At 32.5% G+C, this 16675-nt stretch overlaps 1 protein-coding gene and 1 long non-coding RNA gene across 2 annotated transcripts in view; one reads left to right on the top strand and one right to left on the bottom strand.

Annotated features, from left to right (window-relative positions):
- lmbrd1 (LMBR1 domain containing 1) overlaps positions 1 to 16675 on the bottom strand; it is a 175207-nt gene that overhangs the window by 35503 nt on the left and 123029 nt on the right. The window contains 5 exon segments of the mRNA NM_001008612.1: positions 2827 to 2908; positions 7057 to 7206; positions 9318 to 9422; positions 13528 to 13630; positions 15111 to 15175. Coding sequence (NP_001008612.1) covers positions 2827 to 2908; positions 7057 to 7206; positions 9318 to 9422; positions 13528 to 13630; positions 15111 to 15175 — 505 coding nt within the window.
- On the top strand, positions 4309 to 7502 carry LOC141377045 (uncharacterized). The gene is made up of 3 exons (XR_012388853.1): positions 4309 to 5243; positions 5436 to 5698; positions 6064 to 7502. It is a non-coding gene; the product is annotated as an uncharacterized lncRNA (long non-coding RNA).

Raw genomic sequence — 16675 nt, forward strand, 5'->3', positions numbered from 1 at the left:
GTTGTTAATGTATAATGTACAAGTCTGTATAAGCTGGAAGTGTAATTGCAGTTGAGTGTAATTACAAAATTCCCAGTGAAGAACTAAAGGAGCTGTAATTCCGAACACACACAAACTGCTGTTGCCAACTTGTGGTCGAAGAGATTGGAAAATCCTACTGAAAAATGTAATCAATTTTCTTAAATTACTAATTTAATTTCTTAAAAATACTAATTATTTTGTAATAAGGCTACTATTTTATATTGTGCTGTAAAGTTTTTGGTAAAATTAGGTACAATAAAAAAAACAACACTAAAATAAATAAATAAATAAATAAAAAAATAAAAAAATAAAAAAATAAATGTAAATTTATAACAAAGATAGTGTACTTTATGTTTTTGATACATTAAAATACAGTCTCTGCTAACTAAAGCTGCATTTCTTTGATTTTTCTGTATTTCCATAAAAATTAAATATTTACATTTTAAAATGCCTGTAATAAATAATATTTCTGTGATTCAAACTGCATTTGTAGCATGATTAATTTAGCTTTCAGTATCACATTATCTTCAGAAAGCATGCTTATTTGCTACTCGAGAAATATTTCATTTTATTATAATTATAATTAATAAAAATAATTTGAGAAAATTGTGAAGCACGTTTTTTCAGCACTGTTTGATGAATAAAAAGCTCAAAAGAAAGCATTTATTTAAAACGTAAATTTCGAAAGGCAAACAAAATATCTTTAGTCACTTTTCAATAAATTAATGCTTTTTTGCTAAATAAACAAACAACACCTATACTGAACGTAAACAAAAAATTTTAACATTTATGCATTTATTTAATATTTTAAAAAAATTATATAATAAATACATTTTATTATACACAAAACATATTGTATGTATAAAAATATATATTGAATTATATATTTTTAAAAACATTTAAAATAAATACCGAATAATTAGTTGAAGTCAGAATTATTAGCCCCCCTGAATTATTCGCGCCCCTGTTTATTTTTTTCCCCAAATTCTGTTTATTGGAGGGAAGATTGTTTCAGCACATTTCTAATCCTAATAGTTTTAAAAATTCATTTCTAATGACTGATTTATTTTATCTTTGCCATGATGGCAGTAAATAATATTTTTCTTGATATTTTTTAAGACACTTCTATACAGCTTAAAGTGACATTTAAAGGCTTAACTAGGTTAATTAGGTTAACTATAGGCAGGTTAGGGTAAGTAGGCAAGTTATTCTATAACGATGGTTTGTAGACTATCGAAAAAAATTAATAGCTTAAAGGGGCTAATAATTTTGTCCCAAAATTTTTATTTTTATTTTTTTAAATTAAAAACTGCTTTTATTCTAGTCAAAATAAAACAAATAAGGCTTTTTTCAAAAGAAAAAAATATTATCAGACATACTGTGAAAATTTCCTTGCTCTGTTAAACATAATTTGTGAAATATTTAAAAAAGAAAAAAAATCAAAAGGGGGCTAATAATTCTGACTTCAACTGTATGTATATATATATATATATATATATATATATATATATATATGTGGTCTTTTTAGCTGAGGCACTGTTACTATTTTCAGACCAGAGCAAGAGTAATTTTCACTTTGTGGGCTCATGGGCATGCTGGTCTATAAAGGGGGTGTGTTAAGGCACATCATTGGCACATTGTTGTGCAGGCCCAAATGTTTAAACATTGGTTGTACAGCAATACACAAATATCTTTACATATGAAATAAAAGAAAGGACTAAAATGTTACAAAAAAATATTATTTTCTACTTAAACATAAAAATCACTACCTCCATGACTTCTTTACGCCACCATCCCTTTTTTTGCCAGTTTTTATTACAATTTGCATTTGTATAATATTATTATTATTATTAGCAGTATGTATTATATGCATCTATATTTGTTTTAATAAAAACAAGTTTAGATTTGTTCACCTGTCGGGTTTTAAAGACATATGCGTCCCTATATGGAGCATAAGAATAGGACGCGTATTTGGATATAACTCAGTTTTTTGACTCGCTATTATTGCTCATTTATTAGTTTGCTGGAAATTAGAACTGAATTTAGAAAAAATCTTTGCGCTTAATATAAAAAAATAATAATTAATATATAGACTAATGGATGTCTTCAGTGGAATGAGTACAATGTTCCTTATCCATGAAAGTAAAGGAGTTAAGTGAAGTGTAAAAATAAAGTAATGACAAAAAAAAGAGGCCAAATGGAAGAGGCTTGTTCTTTATCCTCACAGAAATAATCTGTTTAACTGTTTAATACTCCTGCTAGTGAAGTTAGTCCGCCATGTAAATAGCAAATGCATCATGATGTGACGCAACTAACTCTTAAAGGAAATTCGAGACGAGATTCTGATTGTTTTAATGCATAACTCATTAAGAGAATAAGCACAACCCTGTTAGACCATGAGCTGGGGCTCTGGGGCAGAGCATATTTCACATCTTTAAAACAGCATCTTTAAAGTGGATTCAGACATGGCCTTATTGATTTTGCGCCATGCACTTTAGACTCTGCATCTAGATTGTTAAAATAGAGCCCTAAATTTTCCCCATCAAGTACACTTAAACTGATAGTCAGAGTTACTTGCAGGAAAAAAAGGCAGCTCTCGACCCCTTAAAATTCAACAGTTTTTTGTTTTGTTTTGTTTTTTTGCTACTGTGCGACCCCTTCAACATACATGACCAGTTGTTATCCTGAACTTTAAAAGAACAAGATATAGACTTTGACATATTCTCCATTTTGTGCTCTCTTTGCAAAATGCAAAGTGCAGCTGCAGAATGATGCTACTGAAGTGATAAAGGATGTCAGTCTTACCTTCAGGAGCATCTGCATCACATATCTTGGTGATGGTAGCAGAGCGATTGCTTTGTGAAGGGACTGCTGTGGGTAACGGGGTCTGAAAACAAAAGAAAAAAAATCAGAGTTATAGAATGTGACACAAATTGCATGCAAGTAAAACATAAGTAATTTTATAAGTAAAATAACCATTGCTTAAAAAGCATAAATAAATATTGTTTAAATAACATTTATAAAATAATAATCTATTTTAATAATTTAATTACATTAAGATTAATGAAATTCATTCTTTATTTTTTCATTCAACATAAAAAGTAATATAGTTTGACAGTATAGAACATACAATTCAATATAACCACCCACCAAACCTTCAATAATACTTGCTGAAAGTATTTAAATGAAGTCATTTTCAGTCTTTTCAATGCCTCGTCTATTTAGAGTCATTATGCAGCACCCCATTAACAAAACTCTATGCTATGTGATGTCAATGGCACTATTAATGCTAAAAGGAAAGTAGGGAGTAAATGGCAATGCCTTTATATATGTAAAGGTTACATTTAACATAGCACTTATTCAAAAAATTATGAAGAGGAACATAATACCCTGCCATATTGTAATGTAGTCAAGTAAATCTTTTTCATTTTAAAGAGCAGATAAATTAGCACAATTCCTTTAGTGTTAAAAAAGCACACAATCTAAAGTATAAACAACACTTTCTTTCCTTTCTTACAATTATCCTGGAAACAAATAAGTCTTAACTGACTCATCTGCATGATTTTATACGACATGCTAATTGTAAGAAGCAGACTGACTGATATGCTTTTTGGGTTTCACATTCCACATGTTCAGGCATAATGTACTGCTGTTTATGCTGGATGATGAAAAGAATAGAAAGTAAAAACGCATTTCAAAACTATGCTTGCAAATGTGTATGGAAAATTGGAAAGGTTACGTGCATGACTATACTTATATTTAAGTACTTTATGGACTATCATTTATTTTTACTATTTAAGGTTTCTTATTAGCACTAAAAACTCTCCATACTACAAATTACATACAGTATAATACAATACAATACAATACAATACAATACAATACAATACAATACAATACAATATAATATAATATAATTTAGTATAATATAATTTAATAAATATAATATAATATAATATAATATAATATAATATAATATAATATAATATAATATAAGGATACCCCTGATAAATAAGAGACTAAGTCGAAAGAATAATATAATATAATATAATATAATATAATATAATATAATATAATATAATATAATATAATATAATAATACAATATAATATAATATAATTAAATTCAATTAAATAAAATTTTATATAATATAATATAATATAATATAATATAATATAAATATATTACAATTTAATATATTATAAAATATTAAATAAAATACTACATATTTATACGCAATACCATTAAATATTCAACAAAAACAACATTGTTATTCTTTTTTTTCTTAAATTGCGAGCAAAAATAAGCTTGTAAATTCATGGATTTTTTCCTTTTGTTGATATCATATTGTGAGCCACAAACAAAATAGATACAATTAAATAAAACATTTAATTAAAAAAAATTAAACATTTGCAAAATAATACATTTGAACAAATTAATGAATGCATGTAAAAAAAAAATACATTAAAGAAAAAATCCAGTCCAAACTATTGTTTTTTAAAAGAAACTTTCAGTAAATCGCTCTTTCTTTCATTCCGATTTAAATTCTAATTCTGCAGTTTGCAATCAGGAATTTAATTGGGATTCAAAAACTCCTAAGCAGACAACAGAACTTAGCTTTTTCGTTTGTGCTCATTTCAATATTTACATCCGACGCAGCAGAGGGGCGAAGGACAGATGTAATTGGTCAGATTTGGACGCATGATGTGATGTTTACGAGAGGAATGAGAGATTGGCTCTTGCCGCGAGCTGTTCTTCCTCTTCTGTCCTCCAGATGATTTGCCCCATCAGCCTTCAGACAGCTTGTCAGAGGCACAGCAAATTACTCTTCATTTGAGTTTGTATGTACGTAAATATGGCAGAACTTTTTTGAAATCATCAAACCGCGCACCGCTGGAAAGACGCAGGATGACTGCTAGGCTTAGAGACATCAGATCTGACTAATGAAGAGTTTGTCAGTTTCAGCTTCAGATGCAGATGGACATTCACAGTCCGTTCAATGACCACTTGATGCACAGCGCGCATAAAAATGCTGACTGAAGCTGTCATGTCTTGATATCCAATATTACTTCTGTATTACAGGGTAAAATCTGTTATCATTTTTGTTAGTTGAAATAAAATCTGTACTACTACTATGTATATTGTCAGCAATAAATACACACACACACACACACGCACACGCACAAGCACACGCGCACACACACACACACACACACACACACGCACACACACACACACGCACGCACGCACACACACACACACACACACACACACACACACACACACACACACACACACACACACACACACACACACACACACACACACACACACACACACACACACACACACACACACACACACACACACACACACACACACACACACACACACACACACACACAGATGATCAGATGATAAGATGATCAGATGATCACTGAGAGCTTAACAGATCTTCTAATCCCAGTTGCTTTGCGCAAGTCCTGTTGATATGATTATTCACACAGGAGTTAATAAGCGGCTGTCAATCAATTCGGTTTGCCAGGACACCTGTATTCCTACACCACGTTGCAGTATAGGCCTCCAAATGAGAGGGAATTGGATCCTATTTTAACTTCAGAAAATATATAAAAAAAAAAAAAGAGATTGATTGTTCTTTTATCACCCCAATATGACAGTGCACATATTATACCTGCACACAGTTATGTCCAAATAGCTTCCAAAAGTCGCCATTTCCATCCTAGGTGCCCTTTAAATATATATGATCTTCAATTCAGTTCAATTCAACTTTATTTGTATAGCGCTTTTACAATGTGGATTGTGTCAAAGCAGCTTCACATAAATGGTCATAGTAACTGGAACAGTGTAGTTCAGTTTTTAGTGTTTAAGTTCAGTTCTATTTAGCTCAGTTCAGTGTGATTTAAAATCATTACTGAGAGTTCAAACACTGAAGAGCAAATTCATCGATGCGTAGCTCTACCAATCCTGAAACATGCCAGCCAGTGGCGACAGCAGAGAGGGAAAAAAAACTTCACCTGATAGGAGAGTGAAGAAAAAAAACCTTGAGAGAACCAGACTCAGTTGGGCACGACCATTTTAATTTCTCCGCTGGCCAAAAGTCTTGTGCAGAGCTTCAGTCACCACGGTGGAGGCTGGAAGCTGGCCTCAGCGAAGACTCGTCTGTCCCTGGAGCGTCACTGGAATCAGACTCATGTTCTCCACTCCCCATGACCATCAGCGCAGCAGCAGCTCAGGATACGGCCTGGTCCCGGATATGGAAACCTTGGGATCATCTCGTCGCTGGTCTTGGATCCAATCAGTGACTCCGCATAAAGATGTAAACTTTCAGGTTAAAAAAATGCAAATAGTTGTATCACAGCCAAACACTATTCTATCCAACAACCTGTTTGTATAAACCAGTTACACATTTGTGTATATATGAAGTCATTTTGTAATTTAGGGGCTAATTCAGTTTACTGCTCTGAAGCTGCTTTGAAAAATCCATATTGTTGTACATTAATAAAGATGACATGACTAGATTGGTATAATTTAGCACATAAAAACACTGAAAGTGTGAAAAGCGGCGTCACATGTAGGTCTGAAGGTCTCTTCCTGTTTAAGTGGGTGGTTCTTGGCCAGAATAAACCATGCAGATTTCATGCCAAGCGTTGATCAGCCGTTGCTAGGCTACATATGACTAGATGTATAGATGCGCACTAAAGAACACACAGGCAAATGTTCGCACCTAACATGATCGGGTCAAAGATGTCAGTTTTTAACCTCATATAAATGCAAAGACCTTTGAAGAAGCGAAAAAGAAAATAAACGCGAGACGCAGGAGCGGCCTTTAATAGGTTTTGAGGAGAGAAGGTTTTGAAAGGCTTTCAAACACTTGCTTTGTAAAGGGTTGATCATTACATACTTATGTCAGCGGCGTGGGCCCTGTTTGCGGAGAATACGACAGCAGTAATCCTGTAATCCCGATGGCGTACAGCACAGGGGATTGAATGCAACACAAACAAACCCACGGCTCACCTGCAGCAGGTATTTCTGGCTGCCGTACATGACGTATTGCGGGGCCAGACTGTAGATCATGTAGCTGGTGTGGAGGACGATGAGGAGGAGGATCATGCAGAGAAAGAGCAGGGCCTGTGGTCGAGTTCTCTGAGGCCTGATTTTATACAGCTGCATGATAAGAACAAAAGCATCTTTGTATTACTGATATGGCACAGTATGAAGAGTCTACAGCCTTCCAAACAACAAAAATGTACCATAGAGATAACACTTTAAGATGGTAAGACAGGGTAGAGCTAATGTAGCGGACACTTTAACTATATAGGGAAAACAACATAGAGAAAACGGCATAAAATTGCTAAACAGAATAATCTCTTGTGATCTCCACAAAGTTATTTTTCCAAGCCCTGACCCTAAATTTCAGAGATATGCTATGCAGATATAGTTGGGATTATGTTAAAAATAACAGCATTAATTTTTAATGAATGTTAAACATTAATGAAAATGATAGATCTATCTATCTATCTATCTATCTATCTATCTATCTATCTATCTATCTATCTATCTATCTATCTATCTATCTATCTATCTATCTATCTATCTATCTATCTATCTATCTATCTATCTATCTATCTATCTATCTATCTATCTATCTATTTATCCATCTATCTAATTGAGGCTAGTGGGCTGAAGTTTAATATATTTCAATGGGTAATTTCTTAATTTAATTAGTTAATGTTTAAAAATGATTAGAAAACATTGCTTTATGTTAATTGATAAAGTAATATAATGACCGTATTACAGCAGAAACAAAATATTCTAATTTATAACAGAATTAAATTAAATTTTGCCTTGATTTGCTCATCTGAAGGCTCATCTGTTCAGTGACATTTTTTACATTTAAAAAAAGAGATTTATTTACAACATTTAATTTCAGTTAGCTTTTTTTGTAGCTTGTCAATAAAACAAAACAAAAAAGTGAATCAAATTAAAAATAACCTCCCCAGCATACTCACCCTCCTCTTAGATGGGATGGTGGACCAAATCAAAGGTTACAATGGGTCAACTTTATATATATATATATATATATATATATATATATATATATATATATATATATATATATATATAGTTATATATATATATATATATATATACACCATGTCTCAAAAAAATCAAACTTTAATTATGTTTCGTAATTAGATGGCAAATAGATGAAATTATATGATATTGATATATATATATATATATATATATATATATATATATATATATATATATATATATATATATATTATTAATATTACTTATTTTATTTCTTGCAAACTAAATTAGCACGCACAGAAATAAAGTTTACATATTGCAGTCATTCATTCCCAGACTCCCGTGCAATCTGTTGGACAGTGCGACGGGTACGTGGTGCGTCTTTTTGGCTCAGAACCATGTCTTCAACAGTGGTGATATTTTTAACAGTACAGGCAGTGCGTGGATGACCACTTCCCACCACGTGACATACTGTTCCAGTGCGATCCACTTTCACCAACAAGTAATTCAATCAACAATTTTAACTAGTTTTTTAGTTAGAAATTCACAAAGAAAACAAGAAGCACTGTAGCCAGTTCTCATAAAGCTTTAATCAAACATTTATCCACATTCAAAAACACAATTTTTAAGTCTTACGTAATGTAGCTAAAAATAAATATCTCATCATCACACCATCGCCAAGGAAAGTAAATAAAAGGATTAATCTGATGCACAGTTTGCGCTTTTATTCCTGTACAAAATTTAGTGATTGTTATTCCTGTAGTACGATAAGCATTCTTATTTTTGTTATTTATTATAGCAGTCTTATGTTTGTTATTTGTTTATTTTAAAATAATTTTGTTATTCTTTTTTGAGACACAGTGTGTGTGTGTGTGTGTGTGTGTGTGTCTATATATATATATATATATATATATATATATATATATATATATATATATATATATATATATATATATATATATATTATTTTTTTGTAAACCTTTAAACCAAAAGACATTACACTCTTTATTCATTTATTATTTTTATATTTATTTTAACGTGGACAACTGGCATTTTTGGCCCAGTTTTGTCCATTTAATTCCCATGTTTGCCACAAAACCTGACCTTATTTTAAACTACATTTGATCTATACAAAGCTACATTTCTAAAGTAATAATAAACAGTCTTTGCACCATTTTTAACATTCTTTAAAAAGCAAGAGAATGAAGATCAAACAGAAATGACATGATTTCTCTCACCCTTATCCAGAAGAACCAAATCCCCATATTACGGATCCCAGCCATTGAGGTGAAGACAAAGTACATTGTGATGACGGTGATGAGAACGTAATCCAATGGGAAAACCTGTAGAAAAAGACGAGGAAAATATATACGAGATAAATGTGGCAAGGAAAAAAATCCAATTCTGGACACAGCAGCTCCACATATTCACGGACTGAATAGGCCTCGGTCTATTTCAGCCATTCACAAAAACGACAATGCACTCGCTGTTCATCTACACACACTATTCAGGCCTTAGTGTCACCTAAAATAACTATTAACCTGACAATGAGGATGGCTGGAAGGCCGTGGCAGTGTTGCCCGCTCTTGCTGCCTTTTCCTTGTGTACCATACTGGGGTTTTTTCTAAAGCAAGTGATGCATGTTTCACAAAACACACAATGCTGGAGGCACAAAGAATATATATACACACACACTCAGACTCTCTGCGGTGGCCTAAAATACTGTCACTCCTGCGCTAGAGATGTATCGCTCCACAACTCTGAGGTGATCTTTCAGCAATTGCGACTATTTTCAATGCATTTCATCTCAAAAGAGCCACAGGAAGTACACGGCAGAACAGTTTGAAAGTCAAGCTAAAACTGTCCGGCTTTTTCTGGACGGGTTGTTGGCTTGTGGAAATGGCAATGCCTCTTCCATTGGCAGCTCGTCCTCCACTGGAGCTGAAACGCTTTCTTTAAAACGAGAAAAAACACACACTGACCTTACCTGTTGCTGTCATACTGCAGATGGAAAATGGTCAGTGACATCATGAAGAGCAAATTAGAAATGTTTCTCGAAGCATGAGCAATAATCTCCCGGCCCGCACGTCTTATCCCTTTGCAAATTACTTTTCTTTTTTTCCCCTTTTCACATGGCCTAATTGCTGAAATCAATGGTCTGGATTCCTGAACAATTTGGTTTAATCAAGCCATCTCGAGCAGCGAGTGAAACAAGCGATCGTATTTTATTCAAGCACATGGAAACTGATCATCGCGCTACTTGAAGTAGATTGAAGGATTTGAAATCTCTTCCAAAAGCCCTAAATGATGAAAAGCGCACTTATTTCACATTCAAAAATAACACTTAATTCAGAGGTCATCGCCACTGGACTGAGCAATGAAATGTTCAGGGTTTTTTTTTTTTTTTTTCATTTTAAGGATTGTACATTGGTGTACTTGAAGATTGTGGTTTAGCAGTATTCTTTTACACATATAAAACAAATGAACCCTAAATGAACCATAACCATAATTATCAAGCATTGATCATCTAACTGCGCAGCCTTGAACTATGGTTTAGTTAGATAATAGGAAATGTGTATTGTTACGATCTTAAAGATGGTCAGTTAAAGGGAAGGAGAGTAACGTTAATTTGTGTGAAACACATGAGCAAACACACAATATCAATGAGTGAGGGACAAAATACCATGACTAACTAAGTGCAATAAAGTGTTTCATATTTACAAAAGACTGTGATAATAAGTGCAAAATATGCATATATAAAGAACAATAAATATTTACAAGAAGATTTTTAAAAATCTCAGACAACAAGCGGGACACAAAATGTTTAAACGGGTAGATGGAAGAGTTGGAGAGATGAACACGGGCGGCATCCAAACAACAGAAATAAATAAAACAAAACAAGCTATTCTATTGGCCCAACGTCTACTCTAACTATCCAAAAAGAAAAATATATCAATATTGAAAAGAAAATATTTGTGTCTCTGACAATATTTCTTTAATGAAATAACAAAAAAAAAATTAAACGATAATAATAAGGTCCCACTTTAAGTGCCCTGTATTTACATCAGAAAATTAGTACAATATACTTAGTGTGTTTATAGTATTGTACCTCACTTCTGATCCTCTTGACGTGGGCTACGAGTAAAGTTTGGGACAGTTCTAGGGGTATGGGTAGGTTAAAGGTTGGGTTAAGGTAATGGATGAGTCAACAACGTAATTCTGAACGTAATAACAGAAGTTATTTACAGATGTGATTATAAGCAGACCATTGTTTAAATATTAGTAAAATATAAAAACATGTATGTATGTACATAATAAATGCATTGTACTAAATTTTTAATTTATATGCAAGTACATACACTGTAAAAACCCAAAACTTGAACCATTTCAGGAAACAGATTGCAACAAACCATTTAAATTCAAAAACTAATCCTAATGAGTACTGTGAACTTAATCCATTATAGTAAACGAAGCAAGTTGAGCCCAGTAAAACCCAATAAATATCGAGAACTTAAACCAACTGAGTACTGTAAAACCCAATAAGCTAAGGCAACTCAAACGTTTGAGAAACGTCTGATTGCAACAAACCACTCGAGTTAAAAAGCTAATCTATAAGAGTACTGTGAACTTACTCAATTTAAGCTGAAGTAATGAGGTATTTAATTTACTCATTAACTTCAACTGAGCTTAAAACTCTTTTCAAAGGAGTAGGATTAACTTTCAGTAAATTTTAAGTTAAATACACTCATTTCATTTGATAAAGCTGACTGGTTTTACAGTGTAGCTATTAAGGCCACTTGATATACAGTGGAACCAATAATAATGATAATGATAATAATAATAAATATATACTGTATATATAACTTGGGTGTATGGCCTTAATTTTAACGGGTCTCATAAGAAAAAAATAAATAAAAATTTAAAGTTGCTCTTGCACTGAATCATTCACTGCTGATGTATGATCATAATAATAACCAATAATAACTGCTCAATGCAGTGGCCAATTGGATTTAATTTAGATTAATCATTACATAGTCATTGATCTGTGTACATTATTAAGTACATTGTAAATAATTATATTTTTGATGACTCGTTTCAGTGGGTTAATAATTTACTCTTTCTTTTAAGGATAGAGTAACTTAATTTTTCATACACACATACATGAACTTTAAGATTTGGCAGACCTTTTATATTCACAATACATTAAATATTGTCTGGTTTTAAGAAATAATATGCCAAAATTAAGTGAGTTTTTCCTTAAAATAAGAGAAAAAAATATCTGGCATGGAAATGGCATGAGAAATTTTATTTAGGGGAAAAACTCCCACTTGTCTAGAAAATGCTTCTTAATTATAGAAGTTTTAGATCTGGACTAAAACAAAGACAAAACATCAGTAAGAAAAGCATTTTTATTTATTTTTTTTTGCAGTCTGAAAAGCACAGTAAAAAAAGATTTATGTTCAATTATATATAATAGTATTGTTAATATTACAATAGTTAAAATATTACAGTTTTACTCTAATTAAAGCTGTGGTAAAGCTTCCTAAAAATCAAACAAAAACTATTTTTAACTGTACAATTTGATAAAAAAGAAAAACCTTTTCAATTCGTTTTTACTGTATTTTCAAAAATGATTATTAGTATTATAGTTTATAACTAAGATAATTATTTTACAAAAGTTAAAACAAACATGAAAACCAGCTAACAAGGGCCCACAAGCAGATAATGCTGCTTAATACAGATTAAAAATCATCTCTGGACACCATAAATGAAGTACAATGAATGAAGCCACCAAAAATGTATTGGTCGAAAATATGCTATGCCATTTAATGAACCCTCTGGTCTAGTTTCACGGCAGTCATTGATGGGGTACTCTTTTAAATGTGGCAGCATTAACAACTTATATCGAAATATACAGCGATATCATTCAATATGGAAAATAGTTATTGAGATTGCATTTTTGCCATATCGCCCAGCCCTATTTGAATGTCTTTACTGCAACTCAAAAATCAAGTAGTCATATTCTTAGTCATGTTATTTTAATTAAAAGCAATAGTTAATGTTGTTAATAGTAGTATAACTTTATACTAATGAATGAGTGGGTGTGTCCAAACTTGTGACTGACAGCTTGCACTTGCCAATTAGAAAATAATGCATTTCCTACTGCTGCTCGTCTCGGAGGAAACTGCCTACGGTAAGCACATCGTTTTCCTAGTATCTCTTGAGACACATCCGCAGCTGGCAAAAACCAGTGTCATTCTGCTACTAAGTTCCGTAGTATGAAAAAAACAAAACAAACAAACAAAGCAAACAATGCTTTCCATTTCTGGCATCTTCTCCTCCCGAGTCATTACACAACTCGGGTTGCACACATACAACTGTCACTAGTACTCAAGGCCACAAACGTGAAGCGATTCTGAGAGCGAAGAATAAGTAAATGCCACTCACCGGTTGCAGTGCCAGCAGCAGCTCATTAAGAGGGTTGGTTAAGTTGGTCCCAAAGATGATAAATCCAGTGCTGATACCAGCTGAATGTAAAGCTTTATCCAGACTGCAACAAGAAAAACACGCTTAACAACATTATCGCAGAAGAGACTGAACTCAAAACATCATTAACTACAGTTTCTCCATGGTCTGCTGTGGAATGATGGCAAATTGTTGGAAGTGTGAGCTCATTTTGGAGCATTGCAGGTGTTGATGAATAAGTGTGTGTGTGTAAAATAGAATCATTGTGTGCCACTGCGGGGACGACATGTTTTTTGTGATTTTCAAAAAAAGCATTCATGGATATTTGTGTGTGTGTGTGTGTACTGGTTTTGGTGGTTTATGAGGACAAAAATGTTTATAAAGACATGGGTATGACCTCGGTATTGCAATATTGAGGTGGTTTATAAGGACATGCCTTTTGTCCTTGTAATTCAAAAGTGTTAAAAATCATACTTAACTGTAGATATACAGTTGAAATCAGAATTATTAGCCCCCTTGAATTATTCGCCCCCCTGTTTAATTTTTTCCCCAATTTCTGTGTAACTGAAAGAAGATTTTTTTCAACACATTTCTAAACATAATAGATTAAATAACTCATCTCTAATAACTGATTTATTTTATCTTTGCCATGATGGCAGCACATAATATTTTACTAGATATTTTGCAAGACACAGCTTAAAGTGACATTTAAAGGCTTAACTAGGTTAATAAGGTTAACTAGGCAGGTTAGGGTAATTAGGCAAGTTATTGTATAACGATGGTTTGTTCTGTAGACTATCGAAAAAAAAGCTTAAAGGGCCTAATAATTTTGTCCCTAAAATGGTTTTTAAAAAATTAAAAACTGCTTTTATTCTTGCCGAAAAAAACAAATAAGACTTTTTTCCAGAAGAAATAATATTATCAGAAATACTGTAAAAATTTCCTTGCTCTGTTAAACATCATTTAGGAAATATAAAAAAAATAAATAAATAAAGGGGGGCTAATAATTATGACTTCAACTGTATATATATAAACAATAACCAGTTAAAAGGTTTGTAAAATTTAAGTTAGAAAGGAATCAGTGTTTTTAAATTGAACAAAGTTAGCAGAAGACAATAAATAATTTTAATTATTTAGCATGACATGTTTACTGTTTCAAAATATTACTAATATTTAATAAATAATATAATAAGTTTCCTAAAATAAAAGATATTGTGTTTGATGGGGAAAAAATATTGTTGTTTATTACCCAGACATTTAAAAAGAGCATCACAATACCATGATACCATGAAACCGTGACATTTTTAACCAAGATTATCATACTCTCCAAATCTTATACATGCCAATGTCTACTTAACAGGGTTATTTCACATACAAAATTAGAGGTAGGGTAAATAGGGTCACATAGTTAGCGGTTTTAAGATTATAAAATACACTATACCTATAGAGAGTACTCATAAACCACCAAAACCTATTTGAGTGTGTAGGAGAGTGTAAGAAAAACAATTTAGATGGAGGAGAGTCTGCTTTTGGAGTGACATTTTGTGCAGGTTGATGGAACTTACTTGGAAATAAACAAGGTCACGAAGAACAAAAGGGCCACCAGGATGAAGAAGACTCCGAGCAAGATCTGACAAGACATTAAAAGACAACAACACACTTACAAGAAGTGTTGCAAAAGCTACTTTGAAAGTTCAGCAACTTTACTTTAGAAAACCGTGTATCCTTATATTGTAAAACTGCTAAACATGGCCACACAAAATGCACAAAAGCATGAAACATTAGACTAAGATTAGTATTGGAAAATATTATAATAATTTAAAAAAGATTTGTTATTTTGTAAACGTACGTTTAAAGGGATAATTTCCGCAAAAATGTTAAGTCTACCATAATTTACTCTCCCTTCTACTTGTTCCAAACCTATTTGGGTTTCTTTCTTCAGTGGAACCCAAGAGGAGATATTTTGAAAAATGCTAGTATCTGGTACATATTGACTACCCCACTATGGAAGTCGATGGGTTCCATCAACAAGCTTTCTTTAAAATATGTATTGTTTGTGTGTTGAAGAGAAGAAACTCAAAGGTTTAAAACCACATGAGGGAGAACAAATATTGCGGTAATTTTCATTTTTGGGTGAACTATCCCTTTAAGAACTGCAATTAACCGCCAGTTATAGGACATCTGAATATCAGCATCATGTCACATGTTCTTTCTGAAATTATTGTTATGCTAATTTGATATTCAGAAACCTTTCTCAATATTTCCAAAGTTGAAAATAATTGTGCTGCCTGCTTTAGAGTTTTGTGTTGTAAAATATTTTTTTTTATTATTGTTCATTTAAGGATGAACAGTTTCTTAAAATGAATCAGCTAATTGATTCTTTTAAAGCATTTAATTGAACATATTGGCTAAAATGAATCATTTTTTACTCCTCAGTAGTGATTTACAAATACACAAAGGGTTTTGCAAAGAACTGAAACTCCCTTTTGGTCCATCAAGTCTTACCCAGAGGTTGTGTCATTTTTGTTCTATTTGTTTTTTTTTTTTTTTTTTTTTTTTACACATGACCATATGGTGCGACCCAGCTCAACATGACACCGTTACCAAGAGTAATACAGACTACATGATCACAAGCTCTCTAAATACAGAACAGACTGAACGCAGAGGGAAGAGTATATTAACAAAGACAGAGACACAAACACTCACAAACCACAAAGCAAAACAAAACCAATATGCCAGACTGAACGGCTGCCTTTGACTGGCCTCCCGGAGCTCACGTCTGCTTGACTTGACTTGAGGGAGTAAACAAAACCCTGACGTGTGCAGTAATCACTCCAGATTCTCTCAAGACATAAGAGAGGCAGTAAATAAAGACTAAAAAGATGGGAAAAAAAATCAAAAACAAGCAGAAAATCTAATCTGCCCATCATTTCATTCCTCCATATGTCTCCATCTACTGTCCATCCACCAACCCATGCCCTCACTTGTCAATACAATCTTTTTTGTCTAATTATATGTCCATCCATGTATTAAATCAGCTGTCTGTCTGTCTGTCTGTCTGTCTGTCTGTCTATCTATCTATCTACCATCCCTCTTTCCATTTATCCATGAGTTTTTGACCACTTATCAT

The sequence above is a fragment of the Danio rerio genome, chromosome 13, assembly GCF_049306965.1.
Source record: "Danio rerio strain Tuebingen ecotype United States chromosome 13, GRCz12tu, whole genome shotgun sequence".
NCBI classification, from domain to species: Eukaryota; Metazoa; Chordata; class Actinopteri; order Cypriniformes; family Danionidae; genus Danio; species Danio rerio.